This window comes from Oncorhynchus tshawytscha, linkage group LG04 (assembly GCF_018296145.1).
Source record: "Oncorhynchus tshawytscha isolate Ot180627B linkage group LG04, Otsh_v2.0, whole genome shotgun sequence".
Classification (NCBI taxonomy): domain Eukaryota; kingdom Metazoa; phylum Chordata; class Actinopteri; order Salmoniformes; family Salmonidae; genus Oncorhynchus; species Oncorhynchus tshawytscha.
In genome coordinates, this window is record NC_056432.1 from 20,875,833 (window position 1) to 20,903,568 (window position 27,736).

The following is a 27,736-nucleotide window of genomic DNA, read 5'->3' on the forward strand; positions in this document are numbered from 1 at the left end:
AAGAGGGCATGACAACACATTTTATCCCCTTGAAAAGATTTGGTATGGATCCCGAAATCCTCAAAAGCACCATTGAGAGCATCCTGACCGGTTGCATCGACCGCAACTGCTCGGCATCGACCGCAAGGTGCGTACAGCCCAGTACATCACTGTGGCCAAGCTTCCTGCCATCCAGGCCTCAAAAAAATGTCAAAGACTGTTCTCTGCCACCGTACGTCAATCAGTACCGAATCTAGGTCCGGAAGGCTGCTTAACAGCTTCTACCCCTAAGCCATAAGACTGCTGAACAATTCATCAAATGGTCACCTGGATTACTTACATTTAACTAGGTAAGTCAGTTAAGAACAAATTCTTATTTTCAATTACGGTCTTGTAACAGTGGGTTAACTGCCTGTTCAGGGGCAGAACGACAGATTCGTACCAATTTGACAAGTAACATTTGATTTTATTTGACCTCCATTAATGATTCTCTATTATATTGACAAGATAATAGATGACCGCTCTAACAATAGAAATACATGTCCTCAAAGATGCAAGGCAGGCGGGAAGAGGCGAGATCAGGTGCGACCATTCTAGCGAATGAGGGCAGATACGCGTGTGATAAACGGGCCATAGAGATAGATAGAGGATTCATATTTGAATCTGCCATTATAGCGTCTGCTAGAGCATGGGTAGCGCCATTGAGGCTATCTCCATTTTAAAGTAGTTTATTTTTATTCTTCTTCATTGGCTGATTGCTCCCAACTAATAGGAATCCCAAACTAGTTGACTACTTCAAAATGGTGGAAGCCCTCAATGGCAATGTCCATGCTAATATTTGTAAGTAGATATCCAGATATAAAGTCGTTTTTTTTTTCAGTTGGCAAAATGCCACGTGCGTCCACTTATATCCGTGCATTCATAACAACCTCACCATTACGAAACTTCTATTCAATCAAGTTTAAGCTCCATGTAGCAAATTTGCAATAACATTTTATGTTGACCAAATTCTACACTCTCATTGACCTCCATATTTATTTTGTGGGTTGATTTTCGTGGGCAGATTTGGGGTGGAGCAAAACCTCTTCCTCTCTGACTAGACTGACTATACAGGTAACGATGTGAATGTTCCAACGCAGCAGAGGCTTCGACAACTGTAGGCTACAAAATAAGATGTGATATTTGTTGAGATAAGAAAAATTCATGCAATTCAAGAACCCACCTCTTGTCTCAGCACTTTAACCACGAGTCCAGTGGATTCGTGCTTTACCTAGGTGAGTACTGTACTTTTTTCATTGTAACTCATTTGATTTTTTTACTCAAATGTACATGTTTTTTCAAATACAACATTATGTAAGTTAAAAAATATTGCGTGTATTACATACTTCATGTACATTACATTTTATTGAATTACCTTTATAGACTAAAGTAATGTGATATGACGATTTGGGTTATGTTGGCTACAGTAGTTAGTCTTTGGGCTGGTGAACAATGGGAACTTGGCCTGAAATAGCCATATAAATAACTAGTATGCCAAACTCACAATATTACTAATAAACATTTACACTTGGATCCGTCATTTTATTTTTGTTAAGATAACATAAATTAAAAAACAATGTCTAAATGTTTATTATTAATATCAAATGTTTTCTCACAACCATATTTTATATTGAACAACACCAAAAGCAAATTCAGTAACTTTCTATGAGGTCATACACCAGCTCTCCACAACCCACCTAAGCATTGCCCTGAGAAACTACCATCACATAACCTTGTGAATTATCTGGGTTTGTCAGACCTGTATTGACCCGTATTACCTGTATTTATTTTTATTTTGAATGGCCCACAGTAGCCAATGTTTGTGGTGACGGGTCACGGGTGCAGCAATAACATTCTTAGGCACATCTCTTTTCTATCGACTGTTTTGGGTTGTTAGTCTTTTGTCTTTCAGTTGTTTATATCAGGGCAGAGATTCAGAAAAATGGACTTACCAACAGGGTAACACAGGGTAAAAGTACTAAACACTAAATATGTTTCAGTAAGTAAATTAAGCTGTTATTAATCATAACTGCCAGAAGTGTGTTTTGAAATTAGGCCAAATGATCCCAAATTGTGCAAGAATAACCTCCCTCATTCTAAATGCTCATCTTATCCCTCCTTAATTGTGATTAGTGATCTCTTTAAACTCCTCTTTCATTTGACTTTGCACTCTGTTGCTCTAGTAGCGAAATTCCTTAGATCACATAAAGGAGAAATATAGCCCTGAAGAATATGGTTGCAAAGTTTGTGTCCAACTTTTCACATACTACCACAAATTTTACTCAAGTGCATCTCTAATATTTCATGCAGAGAAACATAGTGTGTGTGTATGCATTGTGAGAGAGTTTACTAAATAAATGTGTAGGATTTAGAAAGCTATACCAGCTATGCTACTTTCAACACCCCTTTCTGGGTCAGTGCAGTGTGTCTGTTATCTTCCTTCTGAAAATAATCACTTAGTCAAGGGCCCTAGTGATAGGACCCTACCGCTCACAGTGCTTTAAACTGAAAACCGTCTCAAAGTCATTTACCAGATGTCTCATCTTTGATCCACTCTCTTGTGTTTACTTGTAAAATGTCAAGACTGGGGGATTTCTTAACATTGTGGTTAATGGCATTTCATTGATGTTGCTGTGAATGAGTTAGATGTCTAATTCCTTTGATGTCTAATCATTATGCATTTTCTCCTCTGTTACATTTCATTTGGGGGCCAATGGTGTATTTAAAAGGAGATATTTATGATTTATTTATGGATTTGCTAAGTTCGCCGTATTGTACATTGTTCTCCTTTACTGTTTTTTGTATGGTCATTAGCATGATACATGATCCCAATTTTAGCTTCAAGATGCTGGTAATATGAAAAACCGAAAAAGTAGACTGTGCTGATTTATTGGCAAACGTACATTGAACCATATCGTGGGGCATAGTTTAAAAACTCAGTGGATAGTGCTAAAACAATGACGTCCCATCTGAATTCTGCCATCTTTATGCACATTTGCCATTGTTTACCCTTTTTATGTTTTTTTTTAATCAAGTAAAAACAAGACCTTTGTAGCTTTAACTTAAGCCATGTGATGTCACATTTCTTTCCAGGGCCTACCATCACTGTCTGTGAGGTTAGGGGCAAGATGTGGGGAGAAGTTGGAGGGGCGTTGGTGGTGTTGCTGCTTTCGGAAGTCTTGGACTGCATTGGTAAGTTATAATAAAGGCATGGATGTAACTGTTGCTGCATCACAAACAAACAACATATTAGTCTTGGGAATTCAGTTTTTTTTTACTGGGATCATATTGTATTAATCTAAGTTGGCATTGTACACTGAGTGTACAGAACATTAGGAACATCTTCCTACTGTTGAGTTGCACCCCCTTTTGAACTCAGAACAGCCTCAATTTGTTGGGACATGGACTCTACAAGGTGTCAAAAGCATTCCACAGGGATGCTGGCCCATGTTGACTCCAATGCTTCCCCACGGTTGTGTCAAGTTGGCTGGTAGTGGATCTCTACTCCGAATTGCTTGCTCCATCTCATCCCACAGATGCTCAATTGGATTGAGATCTGGTGACTGGGCAGGTCACTGCAGGAAGCTGAATTCACTGTCATGTTCGTGGAACCATTACTGGACAATCATAGCCTTGTGGCATGGGCCATTATCGTGCTGAAATGAATTTACAGATGGATACACTGCTGCCATGAGGATGCATGTACTCATGTGGTTTTCTCCATACCCTAGTCCTCCCATCAGAGTGAAATTGCAGAGACCAGGCAATGTGTTTCCAATTCTCCAGTGCCCCATGTTTTCGTTCCTTTGCCTACTGCAACCACAGTTTCTTGTTTTCTGCTGAAAGATGTGGTACTCTGTAAGGTTATTGGCAGCCGTACCCCATTTGTGTCAAGCTACGATGAGTTGTGCATTCTTTTATGGGTCTTTCGGCACCAATTTTATACTGGACTGTCAATTGACTAACTGTAGCCTGTCTGTTGGTCTTCACAATTTGTGTCAGTCTCCTTTGTCCTCTTTCATCAATGACCCGTTTTCGACTACTGGCCTGCCTTTAGCTAGATGTTCTTTGGGTGGTAGACCATTTTTTGATACACTAGGGAAACCGTTGAGCATGAAAAACCCAGCAGCATTGCCGTTCTTGACACACTCAAACCGGTGCGCCTGGCTCCTAATACCAAAACCCATTCAAAGGCACTTAAATATTTTGTCTTGCCCATTCACCTTCTGAATGGCACATACACAATCCATGTCTCAATTGTCAAAACATTGTCTTAAAAATCATCATTTAACCTGTCTCCTCCCCTTCATCAACACTGATTTGAAGTGGATTTTTTTGACATCAATAAGGGATCATAGCTTCACCTGGATTTACCTGGTCAGTCTATATCATGGAAAGAGCAGGTGTTCCTAATGTTTTGTACACTCAGTGTATATGGTGTGTCTATATACTACCATTCAAATGTTTGGGGTCACTTAGAAATGTCCTTGTTTTTGAAAGAAAAGCAATTTCTTTTGTCCATTAAAATAACATCAAATTGATCAGAAATACAGTGTAGACATTGTTAATGTTGCAAATGACTTTTGTAGCTGGAAACAGCTGTTTTTTTAATGGAATATCTACATAGGCGTACAGAGGCCCATTATCAGCAACCATCACTCCTGTGTTCCAATGGCAAGTTGTGTTAGCTAATCTAAGTTTATAATTTTAAAAGGCTAATTGATCATTAGAAATCCCTTTTGCAATTATGTTAGCACAGCTGAAAACGGTTGTCCTGATTTTAAAGAAGCAATAAAACTGGCCTTTTTAGACTCATTCATATCCTTATGTACATATTCTTTATCCCCTTACAGTATGACAGTAGTTTTTTTTGGAATTGTTAGTTAGATTACTTGCTCGTTATTACTGCATTGTCGGAACTAGAAGCACAAGCATTTCGCTACACTCGCATTAACATCTGCTAACCATGTGTATGTGACAAATAAAATTTGATTTGATTTGATTTGAAACGGTTGTCCTGATTTTAAAGAAGCAATAAAACTGGCCTTTTTTAGACTAGTATTGTATCTGGAGCATCAGCATTTGTGGTTTCGATTACAGGCTCAAAATGGCCAGAAACAAAGTCTTTCTTCTGAAACTCGTCAGTCTATTCTTGTTCTGAGAAATTAAGGCTATTCCATGCAAGAAATTGCCAAGAAACTGAAGATCTCGTACAACGCTGTGTACTACTCCCTTCACAGAACATTGCAAACTGTCTCTAACCAGAATAGAGAGTGGGAGGTCCCGGTGCACAACTGAGCAAGAGGACAAGTACACTAGTGTTTAATTTGAGAAACAGACACCTCACAAGTCCTCAACTGGCAGCTTCATTAAATGGTACCCGCAAAACACCAATCTCAACGTCAACATTGAAGAGGCGACTCCATGATGCTGGGCTTCTAGACAGCGTTCCTCTGTCCAGTGTCTGTGATCTTTTGCCCATCTCAATCTTTTATTTTTATTGGCCAGTCTGAGATATGGCTTTTTCTTTGCAACTCTGCCGAGAAGGCCAGCATCCCGGAGTCGCCTCTTCACTGTTGACGTTGAGACTGGTGTTTGCCCATCCTTGCTCTACTGCCTCTCCCATTCCTCTCAAGCTTCAGGCGACTCTTCAATTTACTGTATGTTTAGTGTCCCAGTTGTATCATTCGAACAAACCAATTAGCTAGCTAGAGCTCAGAGCATTGGAATTCCATAACTACTTGAATGGCCATGAGTCATTCTGACGTTGATATTTCAATTGTGTAAATATTCCATCATAAATAATGCATGCATTATGTTAAAAATGGTCATAAGAAACCTCAGGACACCAAATGTAAATCGGAATCAGACAGAAAAAAGACTGGAAATACTAAAATAAGTTGAGTGTATTTTCTGACTGTAAGACAGTTGCCTGCCCAGTTGGCCCATCCAAAGTACACCTAAACTATATTGAAACTTATTTCACACATATAATAATAATAATAATAGATGTGGCCTAAAGACAATATTAAATTGACAATAGTCTGATGGGTGACATTATTAATTGTCAAATAGAGAATGAAGAGACTGATGCCCAGCGTGCATTGACAAAGAAGGGAATAGAGCATACCAAATAGCACTTGTTCCATATCATCCTACTACAGAGGTCCATGCAGGCCAGATGTTTTAATTGCTATACCCTATCAGAAAGAGCAGATTCCAAGGTTTCTAATTAACCTATTTTTGCCAAACAACTCTACAAATTGCGCACATGGTCTCTGTTTCAATATATTACTTTTTCCTAGAATTACTGTCTCTATGCATGTTCCTCATGTATGTAGGCAACTGTCGACAATCAGCAATAGTCATTTTGGAAAAATATCCTTTATTCTTCTGTTATCTTTTACAGTAAGTGTACAATGGAATATGTGTGTTGACTGTGGTAGGGCAGGGCCTGTGATGTCTGCTAAACTAACAAGTTGATTTCATTATTGATATGGCCTTGATTACTAAGTACAGGTAAATAAAACTCAAAACATGCTATTCTGTTATTTTGTCTTGTAGGCCTATCATGTTTTTTATTACCTTCCTAAATTAAAATGATTGTCCTTCTTTGTGATTGTGTATATTAACACTAGAAAGACAGGGGGCATCCTAATGACTCAAGGCAAATGTAAATGTTTAATTAATCTGTCAGATTAATACAGTAAATAAGTCTATATAAACACACTGTCATTGTTAGAATCTTAATATCACAAACAGAACCAGATTTAGGAGGGCATGTCATTTTTTGAATGATTTTCCCGTTACCCCTCCTCTCGACAGTTGGGCCTGCTCTGTAGTGATGGGCATTCCGAGTCTTTGAGCCGGCTCATTTGACTCCCAAATCGCTCTTTGTTCAAAATGTGTAAAGCCCAAAAGGCTGCCATTATATGTGTTCAAATACATGTTTACCTGGCCAAATGATTAGATGGCCTTTTTTTACCCACTGAAAAAATCAGCGTGGTGCAGATTGAGGCTTTCTTCCCACTGCTCTAAAGATGATTCACCATCTTTAGAGCAGGGCTCTCCCACCCTATTCCTGGAGAGCTACCCTCCTGTAGGTTTTCACTCCCACCCTATTCCTGGAGAGCTACCCTCCTGTAGGTTTTCACTCCCACCCTATTCCTGGAGAGCTACCCTCCTGTAGGTTTTCACTCCCACCCTATTCCTGGAGAGCTACCCTCCTGTAGGTTTTCACTCCCACCCTATTCCTGGAGAGCTACCCTCCTGTAGGTTTTCACTCCCACCCTATTCCTGGAGAGCTACCCTCCTGTAGGTTTTCACTCCCACCCTATTCCTGGAGAGCTACCCTCCTGTAGGTTTTCACTCCCACCCTATTCCTGGAGAGCTACCCTCCTGTAGGTTTTCACTCCCACCCTATTCCTGGAGAGCTACCCTCCTGTAGGTTTTCACTCCCACCCTATTCCTGGAGAGCTACCCTCCTGTAGGTTTTCACTCCCACCCTATTCCTGGAGAGCTACCCTCCTGTAGGTTTTCACTCCCACCCTATTCCTGGAGAGCTACCCTCCTGTAGGTTTTCACTCCCACCCTATTCCTGGAGAGCTACCCTCCTGTAGGTTTTCACTCCCACCCTATTCCTGGAGAGCTACCCTCCTGTAGGTTTTCACTCCCACCCTATTCCTGGAGAGCTACCCTCCTGTAGGTTTTCACTCCCACCCTATTCCTGGAGAGCTACCCTCCTGTAGGTTTTCACTCCCACCCTATTCCTGGAGAGCTACCCTCCTGTAGGTTTTCACTGCAAGTAATAATTGTAAACAGTATTGTGCCCGAGTGGTGCAGTGGGCTAAGAGCACTGCATCTCAGTGCGTCACTGAAGTCCCTGGTTCGAATCCTGGTTCCATCACATCCGGTTGTGGTTGGGAGTCCCATAGGGCGGCGCACAATTGGTCCAGCATTGTCTGGGTTTGGCCGGGGTAGGCTGTCATTGTAAATAAGAATTTGTTCTTAATTAGCTGACTTGCCTAGTTAAATAAAGGTTACATTTAAGAAAACATTAAAAAGCATAAGTAGTGGGTTGGTGTGTGTGTGTCCAAGAGTGTCAGTGTAGGCATGATAGGCAGATATACTCTGAGTATACCAAACATTAAGAACACCTTCCTAATATTGAGTTTCACCCCTTTTGCCCTCAGAACAGCATCAGTTTGTCAGGGCATGGACTCTACAAGGTGTCGAAAGCATTCCACAGGGATGCTGGTCCATGTTTCCAATGCTTCCCACAGTTGTCTGGATGTCCTTTGGGTGGTGGACCATTCTTGATACACATGGGAAACTGTTGAGTGTGAAAAACCCAGCAGTGTTGCAGTTCTTGCACCTACTACCATACCCCGTTCAAAGGCACAAATCTTTTGTTTTGCCCAGTCACCCTCTGAATGGCACACATACACAATCCATGTCTCAATTGTCTCAAAGGTTAAAGAAGGATTTTTAAGCCATCTCCTCCCCTTCGTCTACACTGATTGAAGTGGATTTAACCAGTGACATCAATAAGGACTCATTGCCTTCAACTGGTCAGTCTATGTCATGGAAAGAGCCAGTGTTCTTAATGTTTTGTACACTCAGTGTACATTTTAACAGGCTAAAAAGTGACTCGTAGCAGGAATATATAAATACTTATGGTAATATACTAATGGCAATATTAAATGTGAACAGGAGTAATAGTCACTAGTAGCAGGATAAATAGATTGAAACTAATGGTAATCACAATCAATAATCAATTAACAGTATTGTAGTGGTAGTAATATATCTAATCAAAAATCATTTTAGTGGTAGTTGTTAACCATTTAACAGTCTTATGGACAGGGGGATAGAAGCTGTTTAGAAGTCTGTTGGTCTGATCCTTGATATACCGCCTGCTGGACAGGAGCACGGAGAACAGTCCATGTCTCGGGTGGCTGGAGTCTTTGTACATTTTTCGGGAATATAAATATAGATGTTCCACAACATGTTATGTGCAGGTAGATTGTCATGAGCTAATGTCCAGCTGTGGCATGTGTGTGCACCCAGGTATCTCTCCCCCAGGGAAACCTGTGCTCATCAACTGTAGATCCCCTGAGAAGGAGACCTTTACATGCCGGTGGGACCCTGGTTTTGATGGAGGACTACCCACAACCCACCACCTCTATTACCAGAAAGAAGAGTTCGTAGCACTCATTTTAATAATTTATATTTTTGTTGTGTCCACTGTTGATTTGTAGGTCTAGAGTCAAGACCACTCTTATTATGATTATATGGTGGTAGTTCTAGTTACCAAGCTTCAACATTATTGAAATGTGTACTGAAGTTGTCCTGTGTCAGCTATGAACACCGTTGAAATCCACTGACTGTAGAAAAGTACTAGCTCAGTCTCCATACTTATCGTGTGCAAGATCAATCAACTGAGTACACAACCTTGTTGGTGAGTTACCTCTGACTTATCAATATCACCAGAGCAGCCAATCAGCCCTGCATTGCAAAACAGCCTTGAGTGTTCACGTGTTGTATTTATCTACATTGATGTAATGCAAGTTTACTGTGATGCCCGCACCAGCACACATCACCAGCATTCACCCCTATGAATGTCAGAAAAGATCTTGTTTGTCTTTGTGCAGTTCCTATGGAATGTACGAGTGTCCAGATTACCAAGCTGCAGGGAGCAACTCGTGCTTCTTCAACAAGAGCCACACCTCTATATGGGTCAACTACAACATCACAGTGGTGGCCATCAACTCTCTGGGCAGCACTGTCTCTGACCCGCTGGAAGTCGATGTTATGTATATTGGTAAGCTGCTCTGCTGATGTTAGAAATAATCAACCCACCATTCATGCATTAACATTTGTTTTTTAATTAGTTTACACTTTAGGTAGCAGAGCTTGCAGAGCACAAACCTACAGTAGAATATTCATCAGTCACCATATGTCAATTTACTGTAAAGCAGTATCCCTGAGATCAACTTGGGAGAATAGAAAAATACTCACTGACTGGTTTGGACACAGGAACCACCTGAACTTACTGGACTAGAATGAGGATGAACTGGTTTGGGTCCTGTGCATAACTTGGATCATGTTTCATATCTTGAAGTATGTGATTACATGCTCTCCACCCGACTGTGTAGGCTCTGGCTTACTTGTTGTTTGTTTTGGCATTGGATAAATGTAAAGAAAACAAATTGGGTTATTGATGTGATACTTTATTGACATGTGGCTGGATCTACTTCATTATGACCAAAAAACAAACAAATCATTGAAAAACAGGAAAACAAAATATCACTATGTTTAGATTTTATATTTATAAAACCTGATTTGATTTGCATATGTTTGAGCGAACATCCATTCTTATGTCTAAATAGAGCAGGGATGGGCAAAACATCTGAACTCATCATGAGGGGCTGCAGGGGCTTGCGGGTTTGTGTACCCACATCCATACCCACATACTGTATGCAGTCAGAGCCGGCCCTAGCCTTTTGGAAATTGCCCTCACCTTGCGAGCAAAACATTTTAGCGGCACCCCTCTTGACAGCGGAGGGAACGTTTCAGAGTTCATTTCCTGTAATTCTACACATTTTGCCATGGGGCGTAGAGAACATTTTGCGGTTTTGAAGGAAGTTCTCTGCAATTCTACATATTTTGCCATGGGGCAGAGAGAAGATTTCGTAATTTGATAACTCGTGCAATTTTACTCATATTGCTATGGGGCAGAGTGGAAAATGTGCGGTTTTACAACTAATTTCCTGCAATTCTACATATTTTGCCATTTGGTGAATAGAAATGTTTGCAGTTTTTTATATGATATCAGAGTGAGTGGTGAATGAAATCAATGGGGGGCCCCACGGTTGGTAATTCGGCCATGGTTACTGCATTTTAGATACCTAGCTAGACTAATTTACCAATCTAAAACATTTTAGCTGACATGGGTTAATTGACTGTCAGTGACTGACATAACAAGAGAAAAGCTGCTGATGCACAACCACATTTCGAAATTGCACCTTGTGTATTCTACTATTCCAATTGTCAACAGTAAGTTGAGACCTCGACTGAGGTCTCCACAATACCCGAGTCTACAAAAGGCGGGGTGGGCCTTCAGTTGCCCATCCCTGATATAGAACTTAATGAATATGGATCAAGCCTATTGGAGCCCTACAGAAATTATTGGAGCCCTACAGAAATTAATTGTGTTCTGCTTCATGCAGTCCAGCCCAATGCCCCAGAGAATGTGACAGTGTCTGTGGTGAAGACTGAGGAGAGTCCACACCTCCTGGTGAAATGGGAGCCCCCTCACGAGGCCGACACACGCTCTGGCTGGATCACTCTCACCTACCAACTACGGGTGAAACGACAGAATAAGAAGGAGAGCGAGTGGGAGGTGTGTGTGTGGATGGGTTACTCTATAGAGTAGACAGTCAAGGCAAAAAGAGATTTGATAAATTCTCTGTTATTTATTTGACTCTCATTGCAGTTTACTCAGTGAGGGTCAATATGTAGGAATGTGTGTATGAAGTTAGAGTTTAAGAAATGTAAACGTTGCCTTATTTATTAACTGTTTAGTTTCCATTTAGTTGATGTTATATATAAACAGTTGGTCAGGTCCAGGCTCTTCTTAGTTTCCTTGTATTTGTCTTTATAGGAGTATGCCTCCAGGAAGCAGACCCAGTTGATCATCTACAGTCTGCATCCAGGAGAGGTCTACATGGTCCAGCTTCGCTGTAAACTAGACCATAGCCTCTGGAGCGAGTGGAGCACCACTACACACACAGAGGTCCCTGATTGTAAGAGCTTTTATGATTATTTTATTTCCCTCAATAAGTTGCAGAGTTCAATGGTTCTATGCTATCTTGGTCTTTACTGTACCACTTTGTGGCATCCAAGGTGGTTGATGTACAGATGGGATCAAGGTTAAGTGTCCACCAGTAAGATCATTTCAGATAAGCAGAAAGTGCATAGTGAACATACTTGGACATACAATACTTACTGTTGATATACAGCAGGGTTGTGCTCAATTCGGAATTTTGGAACTGACTCTTGGGAGAGGCTATACGGACACGTCTGCAGGGTAGGGGAGTTACGGATCACATTTGAACTGTAACCCGTTACGTTACCAGCAAAAATATTGTATTTAGATTGCAGATACTTTTGAAAAACGATATGATTACTTCTAGGATTACTTTAAATTTCAGAAAGGATGTTTGCAAAAACAATATGTGACCCCTTTCTATTTTCCCAATTTCAAATCATAATTGAAAAAAGGCGCAAGTTTAAGTTTGTTCTGTCTGAACGAGTCTGACCACAAGTCAGACTACTATGATGACACACCAAATTTGTTTGATGGATTGCGAGAAAAGAGCAGAAAAGAGCAGGAATAGGCTAACGTCCAAGCTATGTCTTCCAATGGTGTAGCAGTCGTGTAGCATATAGGAGACATGGATAGCATTTATTAATATCTAGGCTACATAGGGCATTGGTGTGAATCACACTGCTGCTCTCATTTGTCAATTTGTTCTTTACGGAGACTGATTGCTGTGGATGGCTGTTCACAAATGTACGTATATGTGTATTTTAAACCAATAATGGTTGAATTGAAGATGTTTAAACTGTCTATCAATCATTGTTTTTGTGACTAGGGGTTTATTCATTACGGAAACCGTTTACCGTTTAAGCAAAACAAGTCTTTCTATTGGACAAATTCAGGTAGGTCCCTCTCCGTTTCGTTATGTTTGTTTGCAACAGCTGCAGTGATAGTGCGGATCCCACCCAGCCTATCAAATAAAAGTTTGAGTTCCTCCCTTCTAAACTGCCCCGTGGTATTGTGCTCCATACTGTCATAAACCAGTTTAATTTAAGAACACCACAAGTGGGGCTTTTATTGCTCAATCTAATTTGTGCTGATTCAAAAATAAAATGTCCAATGGCCTAACAGACACATGCTCAACCTGGTACACTTTTGATAGACTTAAACAGCTGCAAATTATCGAGATATCAAAGTGTCACCAACAAAAAGGTAAACAATAGGCCTATAGCAAATGCAGCATATGGCATACATTTTTCACATGCAAATGGCACTTTTCGGTAGTGTTCAAAGCATGCCATTTTTAGAGCAGCATTCCTTTTTCAACTCGAATCAATGAGTCAAATCAGTCCTCGATGACAACAAAATCATAAACAACAGAGTAGGCTAATTAGTCCTTAGTTTTGGGGTTATGCTCAGGTAAAACAATTTGGTTTATCTGCATTTCCATGTCCTATTCTTGAAGATAAAGGGGTATTAAATTAATTGGAATGACTGGAAATCTGACAGACTTTGGTTTTTAATGTAAAGATATAATTTAATCATATCATTATCTGTAGTAGAAAGCAATGGGTTAGAAGAAGCCTACATAACCAACCCATAAAGAAAAATACAACATCAATTTATGGCCATCTATGTAAACTTCAACATTACTTTATCCTACAATAGATGTCGTTCAATTGCTAATATACATTTTTTGTCTTCTTCTAAGGCCTCTTTAGCAGGTAGGTTGATGTTATTGGGATGAGTCTTGTCTTTGAGGTAGAACTGAGCGATTTCCACTAGATGGGCCAGCTGCAAAGTCAAAATATTGGCTATTTGTAAAAATAAAATAAAAAAATAAAAAAAATTGCTTTGTGGTCTCAATTTAAAGTTATGGTTAGGCATTAAGGTTAGCAGTGTGGTTAGGTTTAAAATCAGATTTTATGACTGTGGCTGTGCCAGATAATAACCTTTTACCTAATGTGCCTTTTACAGGCTTCCCAGTTGAAACATTTTGGAACTGTTCTTCCACATATTATGACAACATTTCGGGTTTTTTTTTCTTTTCGTTTTGGCCACATGACATTTTTTCTGGAGGCAAGCCAAAGTTCGAAGCCGAAGTCTACGCCCCTTCGTTGGTGATTGGTCAACAGTAGGGATTCTTCAATAAAGTATTTGTCGTTCAACGCTAGATGACTCGTTTTTATGCAAATTATTTCATTGAGAAATACTGCACCAAACATTTTACTAAGATGTAAAATTATTCAACTATGTTTTCCTTGGCAAAAACATCAGAATTAATAACAGATTTCTTTAATTAGCTTAGATTAATTCTGACAACTTTGAGGAGGTGTATACAGGCTACGGCGTTTCAAAATGGACAAACAGTACTATTGCCGGTCTTTTAAGGGATTATGCAAGTACACTCGTTCAGTGCTGTAACGATGTACACTGAAAGTTGGGAACAAGTTCAGGGAGTGAATACATTTAATTAATAAATGAACAAAACAAGAAACACAAAACAGCGGATCCGACATGAAACAGGAACAATGACGACTGGGGAAGAAACCAAAGGGAGTGACATATAAAGGGCAGGTAATAAAGGAGGTGATGGAGTCCAGGTGTGTCATTATGCGTGTAACACTGGTGACAGGTGTGCGCCATAAAAAGCAGCCTGGTGACCTAGAGGCCGGAGAGGGAGCACGCGTAACAAGTGCTGCATAAAGGGAAAGCCATCTAAAAGTAATCAGATTACGTTACTGAGTTTGTGTAATCCAAAAGTTACATTACTGCTCACAATTTTGGGCTGGTAACTGTAAGTGAGGACTGTATATTCTTTAGGTTAGGTTTTACTTTGTGTTCACTCCCATGTGCTGGTAAGGGCACAGATGGCAGACAGGTAGGATTCCAGTTGAGGTTGTTTAATAACATTGACGATGAACAGTGTATGTGTTTGTTTGGCCTGTAAGTAAAGTGAGAAATAAAGTGAGAAATAAGATACAATAGTGAATGACAGAATGCAATCTCCAATTCACATCTCTTATAAACATGGCTATAACATAACTAGGATGACTTAATACTATACAGGACCATACAGCGCAATACAACGTGGCTGTGACTGCTCATTTCAGATGAAAGGGGTGCCGCCGCACATGTACAGTTGAAGTGGGAAGTTTACATCCAGTTCGGTTGGAGTCATTTAAACTCGTTTTCAACCACTCCACAAATTTCTTGTTAACAAACTATAGTTTTGGCAAGTCAGTTAGGACATCTACTTTGTGCATGACACAAGTCATTTATCCAACAACTCTTTACAGACAGATTATTTCACTATAATTCACTGTATCACAGTTCCAGTGGGTCAGAAGTTTACATACACTAAATTGACTGCCTTTAAAACGGCTTGGAAAATTCCAGAAAATTATGTCATGGCTTTAGAAGATTTAGATAGGTAAAATGACATAATTTGAGTCAATTGGAAGTGTACCTGTGGATGTATTTCAAGGCCTACCTTCAAACCCAGTGCCTCTTTGCTTGACATTGTGGGAAAATGAAAAGAAATCAGCCAAGGCCTCAGAAAACAAATTGTAGACCTCCACAATTCTGGTTCATCCTTGGGAGCAATTTCCAAATGCCTGAAGGTACCACGTTCATCTGTACAAACAATAGTATGCAAGTATAAACACCATGGGACCGTGCAGCCATTATACCGCACAGGAAGGAGACGCGTTCTGTCTCCTAGAGATGAACGTACAGTGGGGGGAAAAAAGTATTTAGTCAGCCACCAATTGTGCAAGTTCTCCCACTTAAAAAAGATGAGAGGCCTGTAATTTTCATCATAGGTACACTTCAACTATGACAGACAAAATGACAGACAAAATGAGAAGAAAAAAAATCCAGAAAATCACATTGTAGGATTTTTTATTAATTTATTTGCAAATTATGGTGGAAAAAAAGTATTTGGTCACCTACAAACAAGCAAGATTTCTGGCTCTCACAGACCTGCAACTTCTTCTTTAAGAGGTTCCTCTGTCCTCCACTCATTACCTGTATTAATGGCACCTGTTTGAACTTGTTATCAGTATAAAAGACACCTGTCCACAACCTCAAATAGTCACACTCCAAACTCCACCATGGCCAAGACCAAAGAGCTGTCAAAGGACACCAGAAACAAAATTGTAGACCTGCACCAGGCTGGGAAGACTGAATCTGCAATAGGTAAGCAGCTTGGTTTGAAGAAAGCAACTGTGGGAGCAATTATTAGGAAATGGAAGACATACAAGACCACTGATAATCTCCCTCGATCTGGGGCTCCACGCAAGATCTCACCCCGTGGGGTCAAAATTATCACAAGAACGGTGAGCAAAAATCCCAGAACCACACAGTGGGACCTAGTGAATGACCTGCAGAGAGCTGGGACCAAAGTAACAAAGCCTACCATCAGCAAGGGCATTGAAGATGAAATGTGGCTGGGTCATTCAGCATGACAATGACCGCAGACTTTTTTTTTCTCATTTTGTCTGTCATAGTTGAAGTGTACCTATGATGAAAATTACAGGCCTCTCTCATCTTTTTAAGTTTTGACTAAATACTTTTTTGCCCCACAGTACTTTGGTGTGAAAAGTGCAAATCAATCCCAAAACAACAGCAAAGGACCTCGTGAAGATGCTGGAGGAAACAGGTACGAATGTATCTATATCCACAGTAAAACAAGTCCTATATCGACATAACCTGAATGGCCGCTCAGCCAGGAAGAAGCCACTGGCCAAAACCGCCATAAAAAAGACAGACTAGGGTTTGCAACTGCACATGGGGACAAAGATCGTACTTTTTGGGGAAATGTCCTCTGGTCTGATTAACAAAAATATAACTGTTTGGCCATAATGACCATCATTATGTTTTGAGGAAAAAGGGGGAGGCTTGCAAGCCGAAGAACACCATCCCAACCGTGAAGCACGGGGGTGGCAGCATCATGTTGTGGGGGTGCTTTGCTGCAGGAGGGGACTGGTGCACTTCACAAAGTAGATGGCATCATGAGGGAGGAAAAGTATGTGAATATATTGAAGCAACATCTCAAGAGATTAGAAGTTAAAGCATGGTCGAAAATGGGTCTTCCAAATGGACAATGACCCCAAGCAAACTTCCAAAGTTGTGGCAAAATGGCTTAAGGACAACAAAGTCAAGCTATTGGAGTGGCCATCACAAATTCCTGACCTCAATCCCATAGAAAATTTGTAGGCAGAAGTGAAAAAGTGTGTGTGAGCAAGGAGGCCTACAAACCTGATTCTGTTACACCAGCTCTGTCAGGAGGAATGGGCCAAAATTCACCCAACTTATTGTGGGAAGCTTGTGGAAGGCTACCCAAAACATTTTACCCAAGTTAAACAATTTAAAGGCCATGCTACCAACTACTAATTGAGTGTATGTAAACTTCTGGCCCACTGGGAATGTGATGAAAGAAATAATAGCTGAAATATATCATTATCTCTACTATTATTCTGACATTTCACATTCTTAAAATAAAGTGGTGATCCTAACTGACCTAAGACAGGGAATTTTTACTATGATTAAATGTCAGAAATTGTGAAAAACTTAATTTAAATGTATTTGGCTAAGGTGTATATAAACTTCCAACTTCAACTGTACTACAAAGCATAGCACCATCATTTTCAGTACAGGGCTACAACTACACAATGAACTTGAATACCTTTAAACAGTGAAATACAATATAATGATGTAGCATACACCTATACAATTGCAGGGCTTGCACTGGGGGAAATTATCCAATACAAATACAGGGTTAAATGTCTGAAATGATATGACAACCACAACAGAGTTAGACAGCTCACAGTAGCTAGCTCGCAGTAGAAACTACTAGTTAGCGTAACCATAAACATGACGACATCGTCGCAGAGTGCATCTTCAGACATAAACACCTTTTTATTTTATTTAAGTTATTTAACTAGGCAAGTCAGTTAAGAACAAATTCTTATTTACAATGACGGCCTACCAAAAAAGGCCTCCTGTGGGACGGAGGCTGGGATTAAAAATATAGGACAAAACACACATCATGACGAGAGACACCACAACACTACATAAAGAGAGACCTAAGACAACAACATAACATGGCAGCACCACATGACAACCCAGCATGGTAGTAACACCACATGACAACCAATATGGCAGAAACACAACATGGCAGCAGCACAAAACATGGTACAAACATTATTGGGCACAGACAACAGCACAAAGGCAAGAAGGTAGACACTACAATACATCACATGAAGAAGCCACAACTGTCAGTAAGTGTCCATGATTGAGTCTTTGATTGAGGAGACGGAGATAAAACTGTCCAGTTTGAGTGTTTTTTTATTTAATTTTTTTAAAGCTTGTTTGTCGCTAGCTGCAGTGAACTGAAATGAGGAGTGACCCAGTGATGTGTGTGCTTTGGGGAACTTTAACAGAACGGGTGTTGTATGTGGAGGATGAGGGCTCAAGTAGGTATTTCAGATAGGGGGGAGTGAGGCCTGAGATGGTTTTATAAATAAGCATCAACCAGTAGGTCTTGCGACGGGTATACAGAGATGACCAGTTTACAGAGGAGTATAGAGTGCAGAGATGTGTCCTATAAGGAGTGTTGGTGGCAAATCTGATGGACGAATAGTAAAGAACATCTAGCCGCTCGAGAGTACCCTTACCTGCCGATTCTATGAATTACATCTCCATAATCTAGCATGGGTAGGATGGTCATCTGAATCAGGGTTAGTTTGGCAGCTGGGGTGAAAGAGGAGCGATTACGATAGAGGAAACCAAGTCTAGATTTAACCTTAGCTTGCAGCTTTTATGTTTATGTATATTTTATGTTGTACTTTTTACCCCTTTTTCACCACAATTTTGTTCATTCCAATTGGTAGTTAGTCTTTTCCCATCGCTGCAACTCTCGTACAGACTCTGGAGGTGAAGGTCAGGAGCCATGCGTCCTCCGAAACACGACCCTGCAAAGCCGCACTGCTTCTTGACACACTGCTCGCTTAACCCGGAAGCCAGCCGCACTAATGTGTTGGAAGAAAACACAACTGGCGACCGAAGTCAGCGTGCATGCACCCAGCCCACCACAAGAGCACCACAAGAGCACCACAAGAGCACCACAAGAGCACCACAAGAGCACCACAAGAGCACCACAAGAGCACCACAAGAGCACCACAAGAGCACCACAAGAGCACCACAAGAGCACCACAAGAGCACCACAAGAGCACCACAAGAGCACCACAAGAGCACCACAAGAGCACGAGGACATCCCAGCCAACAAGGACATCCCAGCCGGCCAAACCCTCCCCTAAACCGGACGACGCTGGGCCAATTGTGCACCGCCTCATGGGTCTCTTATGTTCGTGGCCGGCTGCAACGCAGCCTGGGATCGAACCTGGGTCTGTAGTGATGCTTCAGCACTGCGATGCAGTGCTCTAGACCGCTGCACTATACGGGAGGCCCATAGCCTGCAGCTTTGCTATGTGCTGAGAGAAGGACAGTGTACCATCTAGCCATACTCCCAAGTACTTGTATGAGGTGACTACCTCAAGCTCTAAACCCTCAGAGGCAGTAATCACACCTGTGGGGAGAGGGACATTCTTCTTACCAAACCACATGACCTTTGTTATGGAGGTGTTCAGAACACGGTTAAGGGCAGAGAGCTTGTTGGACACTAAGAAAGCTTTGTTGTAGAGTGTTTAACACAAAATTCAGGGAGGGCCAGCAGAGTAAGAGTTTATCATCTGCATATAAATGGATGAGAGTGCTTCCTACTGCCTGTACTATGTTGTTGATGCAAATTGAGAAGTGCGTAGGGGGCCTAGGACCGAGACTTTGGGTACTCCCTTTGAGACTTTGATAGAGGTAGTTAGCAGACCAGGCCAAAGACCCCTCAGAGACAGCAATACTCCTTAGCCGGCCCAAAAGAATGGAAAGGTTTACTGTAGCAAAAACTTTGGCCAAGTCAATAAAAATATCAGCACAACATTGCTTAGAATCAAGGGTAATGGTGACATCATTTAGGACCTTTAAGGTTGCAGTGACACATCCATAACCTGAGCAGAAACTAGATTGCATACCAGAGAGAATACTATAGACATAAAAAAGCCAGTCAGTTGATAATTGACAAGTTTTTCCAACACTTTTGATTAACAAGGCAAAATAGAAATAGGCCTATAACAGTTAGGATCAGCATGATCTTTCCCTTTTTAAATAGAGGACGCACCATGGCTGCCTTCCAAGCAATGGGAACTTCCCCAGAGAGGAGAGAAAGGTTAAAAAGGTGAGATACAGTCTTGGCGATGTTACGGCCTGCAACCTTAAAGAAGAAACTATCCAAACCATCTGACCCAGATATTGTTTTTTGGGGTCAAGTTTAAGGAGGTCCTTTATCACCTTCGACTCAGTGACTGCCTGCAGGGACAAACTTTGTAGTGGGGAAGGGGAGGGAGGAGCATCAGAGCTAGTTGCATTAGAAGGGGTGGGAGATGAGGAAATGTTGGACGGGCAATGAGGCATGGCTGAGTCAAATAGGACTCCTGACTTAATGAAGTGGTGATTTAAAGACCTCAGCCATGTGCTCCTTGTACCAACCACATCATCAACATTAAGGGACATGGGCAGCTGTGAGGAGGGTTTATTCTCCAGGTCTTTAACTGTTTTCCAGAATTTCTTGGGGTTAGACCCACAGAGAGAAGTGCTCCTTAAAGTAACAAACTTTGGCCTTCCGGATAGCCTGAGTGCACTTATTTGTAATTTGCCTGAACGAGATCCAGTCAGCCTGAGTACGCGTGGGCCTCCCGAGTGGTGCAGTGGTCTAAAGCACTGCATTACAGTGCTAGCTGTACCACTAGAGATTCTGTGTTCAAGCTGCGACCGGGAGACCCATGGGGCGGCGCACAAATGGCCCAGCATCGTCCAGGTTCAGGGAGGGTTTGTCCAGGAGGGATGTCCTTTTCCCATTGCGCACTAGCGACTCCTGTGGAGGGCCGGGAGCAGTGCACGCTGACACGCTCCCTAGGTTTATGGTTTGGATCTCGTTTAGAAAGTAACGTAAATGTAATCCGTTACAGCTGACCTGCACACCTGGTGCCCAAATTGTAAGTTGCGCAGCTGAGAGTCAAGTGGAGACGAATGGATTTGGTTCAGTCAGTTGTCATGACGTGGCCCTCTTTGGGTATAGCGAGTACCATCCCCCTCTCTCTTCCCCCTACACCCAGGTTCTGTTATCTCAGGTCGCAAATTCCTAGAGGAGACTCTCTCCTCATGGCCAGGCAGTATAGAGAGAGAGTTTCACAGTAGAACAAAGGAACTTATTCTACATCACAGAACTTGAGAACTGAACAATATCCATGTTTTGGAGAATGTGTAAGCGGTCGGTGGAGAAGCCAGCTACGACCGGTCCGTTTTGTTTCATGTTGTGACCTCGTTGAAAGACAATACAGCCACATTATCATAACTCTGTTTATACAGGAGCCTCCGTTATGTTTGCATCTAATTATTTTCAAAATTAATGAGTAAAGATGAAACTATTTGTGAAATTATGTAATGTGATTTTGAACCATTAATGTGAGAGAGTTGTATTCCCTTCAAAGTTTAACAAAGTCATTGGCCCACCCCATGAGCACAGACATGATCTGGCTCATAGGACAGCCCTTTTCTACTGTTCCGAATAAAAAACCCACCTGGAGAAATCCTCTTTAGGCCATGTGTACCTCGATCACAGAGGGGGTGAAGGTTTGAGTAGAGACCACAAAAACCTCAGTATAAGCTAAGGGTGTAATGGTTGTTGAATTCCTAACCAAACCACGTGGGGCATTGGCTACACGGGTGAAAATGGTTCAACTCTGAGACTATCGATACCCACAGAATAAGAGCAAATCTTTAATACTAATTACTAGTCTGCAGCTAGGAATTATGTCGACCTGGAATGCGAAGACCAACAACCGCCAAAACATTTATTCTATAAGAACATTTCTGAATGGGACTCTGAAGTATACATTCTAACCATGAGAGACTTCATGGGAGCAGAGAGAGACGGGCAGATGAACTTTCCAACAGAGATCACGACGACACACTGAGTGTCAATATGTATTGATTGCAATTATTCCCGACTGAGTGAGCGTTCATGTGGAAAGGATTAGCATTTCAATCAATATAATTATCAACTGTGTAGTGACTCTTGTAATTCCCGCCCTTCTCTGTCCACACCCACTTCCCGTTGTCCACCAAGCTGCCATATCGGCTTAGCCCACTAGGGAACCTCCCCTATCATTTCCTTGTAACCATATCTACTGTTTGTTTGTTTATGCAATTCTGTGATTATTTAGTTAGTTAGTAAATCAATTATTAAGACAATTGGTGTATGGATGATTCATAGTAAAGGCTGGGTTCGTGCAGATAACCAACAATTTACGAGGTTTGGAATGAGACTAACGTGAGGTAAAGAATAATTCATTAATTAGAAGACTAATTGATCAGATATTAAAATATCTGAAGAGTTATATTAGGAAAATTATAACTTTAATCTGAAGATTTTCCTTGGTTCCCCGACTTCCTAGTTAATTACATTTACATAATTAGTTTAATCACGTAATAATAATTACAGAGAATTGATTTGATAAAATAAGTCTTCAATTTAATGAAGCCAAAGACACGACACAGTCATCCTGATGAGCCCCTCTCAGCAAGATATACTGAACAGAAATATAAACGCAACATGCAACAATTTCAAGATTTTACTGAGTTACAGTTCATATTAGGAAATCAGTACATTTAAATAAATAAATGACGCTCTATGAATTTCTTATGACTTGGCATGGTTGCGGACATGGGTGGGCCTGGGATGGCATAGGTCCACCCACTGGGGAGGCAGGCGAAGCCAATCAGAATTTGTTTTTCCCAACTTAAGGGCTTTATTACAGACAGAAATACTCTTCAGTTTCATCAGCTGCCCCGGTGGCTGGTCTCAGACGATCCCGCATGTGAAGAAGCCAGATGCGGAGGTCCTGGGCGGGCGTGTTTACAGGTGGGCTGCGTTTTTTTTTGTCCGGTTGGTACTGACAAATTCTCTAAACGACATTGGCGGTGGCTTATGGAAGCAACAGCTCTGGTGGATATTCCTGCAGTCAGCATGCCAATTGCACACTCCCTCAAAACTTGAGACATCTGTGGCATTGTGTTGTGACAAAACTGTACATTTTAGAGTGGCCTTTTATTGTCCCCAGCACAAGGTGCACCTGTGTAATGATCATGCTGTATAATCAGCTTCTTGGTATGGTACAAGAGAAATAAGCGTTTTGTGCATATTGGTACATTTCTGGGATCCTTTATTTCTGCTTATGAAACATGGGACCAACACTTTACATGTTGCATTCATATTTTTATTCAGTATAGTTTATTCTGGCTAGCTGGCAACAACGGCAGCAGCATTGCCCTAGTTAAAACCTGTAAAAGAAAGTAGTTAATTTGGATGGGTGAGGGAGAAATAAATTGTAGTATTGGTCACCATCTGGATGTCCTCTTGACATGCCAATTAGTTAACATAAGGACAAGCCGTGGGTACTAGTAACAGACTGGATGTCACCGTTATATAGTTTACTGCTCAATGGGCAGAGTATGCACTGCAAGCCGGTAACACAACAGCGTCCTTCGCTTTCGCAGTAAGGAGGGAAGTAGCTGGATAGTGTAGCCAGTATCAGGCCAGGGTGACAGCTAAAGCATATGTACTGTAGCGATATTCACAGTAAATGTAGAACTATGGCATTAACCTCTAAATTTTTGTAAATAAAAAAATTACAATTACTTCTGAACAAGCTCGCAAGTCCCAACTTCGGCAGACAAGTTTTTAATTATCCCTGAAGTTTCGAGCCAAATCTTTAAACTAGAAGCTGGGAAGGGCTCATCAGGACGACTGACCGAACTAAATCTGTTCGTCGACTCTTGTTCCGCGACATACTTCATCAATTAGAGCACCAGGTGTGTACGTAAAGCCTCTCCCATTCAATTATAATTTAATTGGCCACACCCCACATGATGTCAAATTTTTTATTTTAGTTTGAGTGACCGGATGTAAAATGTAATTCAGTGCAATTCAAAGAAACTCCACAAAATCATTAAACATGAGAGTTTCATTGAATCTGACAGGTCACACTTCCAGATCCATATCATTTTCCCCTGAAAACAATGTTTATATACTCTTTTAACCTTAGAGTAGCCAATTATATTTCCACCAACCTTTTTTTTTTTTTTTGCTTCTTTTTGAAGGCTTTATGGTCAATTTGAGGGTTAAAACTAATGCATTCTGGCAATATTTAGGTGATTAATTAAATATATTTGTATACAGGTTTTGTTATTCTTAATCATTAAATGTAATGGTTTGTCCTGATAATCAAATGTTTCAACAATATTTTATATGCACATACAGTACCAGTCAAAAGTTTGGACACACCTACTCATTCAAGGGTTTTTATTTTTAATATTTTCTACATTTTAGAATAATAGTGAAGACATTAAAACTATGAAATGACACATATGGAGTCATGTAGTAACCAAAAAAGTGTTAAACAAATCAGAATATATTTTATGTTCTTCAAAGTAGCCACCCTTTGCCTTGATGACAGCTTTGCACATTCTTGGCATTCTCTCAACCAGCTTCACCTGGAATCCTTTTCCAACAGTCTTGAAGGAGTTCCCACATATGCTGAGCACTTGTTGGCTGGTTTTCATTCACTCTGTCCAACTTATCCCAAACCATCTCAATTGGGTTGAGGTCGGGTGATTGCGGAGACCAGGTCATCTGATGCAGCACTCCATCACTCTCCTTCTTGGTCAAATAGCCCTTACACAGCCTGGAGGTATGTTGGGTCATTGTCCTGTTGAAAAACAAATTATAGTCCCATTAAGCACAAACCAGATGGGATGGCGTATCGCTGCCGAATGCTGTGGTAGCCATGCTGGTTAAGTGTGCCTTAAATTCTAAATAAATCACTGACAGTGTCACCAGAAAAGCACCATCACACCTCCTCCATGCTTCACGGTGGAAACCATACATGCAGAGATCATCTGTTCACCTATTCTGCGGCTCACAAAGACACAGCAGTTGGAACCAAAAATCTCACATTTGGACTCATCAGACCAAAGGACAGATTTTCAGCGGCCTAATGTCCATTGTTCGTGTTTCTTGACCCAAGCAAGTCTCTTCTTCTTATTGGTGTCCTTTAGTAGTGGTTTCTTTGCAGCAATTCGACCATGAAGGCCTGATTCATGCAGTCTCCTCTGAACAGTTGATGTTGAGATATGTCTATTACTTGAACTCTGTGAAGCATTTATTATGGCTGCAATTTCTGAGGCTGGTAAGTCTAATGAACTTATCCTCTGCAGCAGAGGTAACTCTGAGTCTTCCTTTCCTGTGGTGGTCCTCATGAGAGCCAGTTTCATCAGCGCATTAATAAGGAAAGAAATTCCACAAATTAACTTTTATCAAGGCACACCTGTTAATTGAAATGCATTCCAGGTGACTACCTCATGAAGCTGGTTGAGAGAATGCCAAGAGGTCGGCTACTTGATTTCAATATCTAAACAAAGTAAACAGGCTATGTTTGTGTAACACTTTGTTGGTTACTACATGATTCCATATGTATTATTTAATAGTTGTGATGTCTTCACTATTATTCTACAATGTAGAAATTAGTCAAAATAAAGAAAAACCCTTGAATGAGTAGGTGTGTCCAAACTTTTGACTGGTATTGTATATAATGACATGTTTAATGTTTTATGTACAAGATGTATATTTGTGTAGATTGCACCTTATATAGAATAGAATAGGCATTTGAATTTCACTGAATTAAATTCTATTTCCTTTAATTAAAATTTGCATTCTGTATCCTGTTTACTACTTCAATTAAAACTCAATAATTGAATTGGAATTCATGAGGCATTCTCGATTACATCTGAATTGAACGCAACCCTGATATACAGTATGCATTTGAAATTCATTCTGAAGCAGTTCTCTCCCATGTGTGTGTTTGTAGACTTTCTGAAGGAGCGATCGATCTGGATTGTGGTCACCGTCTTTTCTGCTTTTATAATCCTGCTTGTTACCTTCACCCTGGCCATGAAGAGAAAATAGTATATATTTTCCTTAAACAGAATATTTTAAAAGTTTTATTTTCAAACGATACATAATATATTCAAATTGTGATTACAATAAAAACAATCTTTTTTTTTTGTCCCAGTGTGAAGCATTGTCTTCTGCCTCCTGTTCCTGGTCCAAAGATATCAGGACTAGATACACAACTCCTGAAGGTAAAGTGCAATATACTTGTTCATCTTATACTAAATTCTTCTTTTGCTCTTCTCCCAACCACCAGACATCACAGAAACACACACACAAAAATTATTCAGAGAATTTAGACATGCAGGTCTACATGTTAATATTTCCCTCTTCCAGTGTTGTTCATCTTATGCAACTCTCTTCCAGAGTGGGCGGTCCGAGGACATTTTAAGCTCTCTGATGAACCAGGGCTTTCCTCCCACCATAGCCACTAAGGACCAGCAGGTGGACTATCTGCTGGTGTTTGATAGTGAACAGGTGACACCAGATCTTCAGAATGGACAAACAAGGACAAATAACTCCATAGATCATGGTTGCTATGACCACAGCCTTTTGATGGAGGCTAATAATAAAGAAGTAAAAGTTGGAGGCAGAGAGACGGTGGAACAGGGTTATTCTGAGGGGCTTGAATCTACTTTTAGGAAGACCAAGAGCCTGTCCACTGACGTTACATCTCACCCATATCCTCAGAAGAAGCCATTCAACAATGTTACTGAAACGCCAAAGCAAGCGCCTGTTTCCAGCGAGTATCGATCCTTAAGCCATCATAAAGATCTCTGGGACAGCTTAGCCAGACATCTAGACTGCAGGGAAACAGTGGTCAAGAGCCAATCAAACTGTAATGACAAACATTTGTCATCACAGAATATTGTGACTCCCTCGAAGGCCATTGGTTGTGCGGAGGTTCAGAGGTGGACAAAGAGCATAGGCCTACAGGTGCTTGTACCTAAGATGGATAAGAGGCAGGAGGACTATAGCAAAGTGAGTGTGGTGGAGAATGATAATGTAGTGCTGCTCAAGAGAGAAACGGTCCCCCTCAATTGCACTTCCTGTAAGGTAGGAGGCAATCGATCAGAGAAATGTTTCCAACAGAAGCCATGTAAACCTAATATGACAGTGCCTGCAAAAGAGGGAGTGCATATAGGATCTAATGGTTATGTGGAGCCTGTCACTATGTCACACACTTTATAAAATGTCATTGTCTGAAATGACATTCCAATGTAGCAAAAAAATTAAATACTCGGGATTGTGACATTTTCACTGACAAGAGAATTGACTATATCATGTTGCTCAGGATATTGTTTTTGTGTACTGTATACAGTGAGCCAATAAATATGGTATTTTCTGATTAATATATTTCTTGAGATTAAAACACAGGTTACACACAAAGCATAACAAGCAAACTCACTTAACTATCCATATTCAAGAGTTAAGACAGATGAATGTTGAATAAGATTTTTCATTGTAATTGCTTAAAACAAGAATAACTGATTCGTTGTACAGCTTTGATCATTTTGATTTGGGGGCAGTTTTACAGCATTGACACTACAGTCACATTCAAAATGATGCATCTGAAGGAATAGAATGTAAAAACAATATACATCACTTCAGATCATTATTGATCACTGAACCATAATTATTTTAATATCTGTTATAGAAGACATTTAACAATTTAAAATATGCTATTAACGTATTGCACATGAATGTAACAAAGTAAATTGACAAAATTATATAACCTTCATTAGGTATTGACAATTATTTAAAGACAAAAC

General features: G+C 40.7%; 1 protein-coding gene across 2 annotated transcripts; it reads left to right on the top strand.

Annotated features, from left to right (window-relative positions):
• The first annotated feature begins 43 nt into the window (after positions 1-43).
• Positions 44-27,316, top strand: prlrb (prolactin receptor b). Of its 2 annotated transcripts, none has more exons than XM_042320457.1 (9): positions 44-329; positions 3,112-3,210; positions 9,085-9,217; positions 9,669-9,838; positions 11,247-11,419; positions 11,681-11,822; positions 25,882-25,978; positions 26,086-26,155; positions 26,331-27,316. In XM_042320457.1, the coding sequence occupies exons 2-9, from the start codon at positions 3,147-3,149 to the stop codon at positions 27,153-27,155; spliced, it is 1,674 nt and encodes a 557-aa protein (XP_042176391.1). In that variant the 5' UTR covers positions 44-329; positions 3,112-3,146; the 3' UTR covers positions 27,156-27,316. The 2 variants fall into 2 exon arrangements, with proteins under 2 accessions (XP_042176391.1, XP_024255834.1); XM_024400066.2 differs by lacking the exon at positions 44-329 and adding an exon at positions 998-1,253.
• The last annotated feature ends 420 nt before the right edge of the window (positions 27,317-27,736 follow it).

Bases quoted from the DNA above. Each gene is read 5' to 3' on its own strand.
- prlrb (XM_042320457.1), top strand. From the start codon at position 3,147: ATGTGGGGAGAAGTTGGAGGGGCGTTGGTGGTGTTGCTGCTTTCGGAA. The intron at 3,211-9,084 runs GTAAGTTATAAT...GTGTGCACCCAG, and splicing joins GGAAGTCTTGGACTGCATTG to GTATCTCTCCCCCAGGGAAA. The intron at 9,218-9,668 runs GTTCGTAGCACT...GTCTTTGTGCAG, and splicing joins CTCTATTACCAGAAAGAAGA to TTCCTATGGAATGTACGAGT.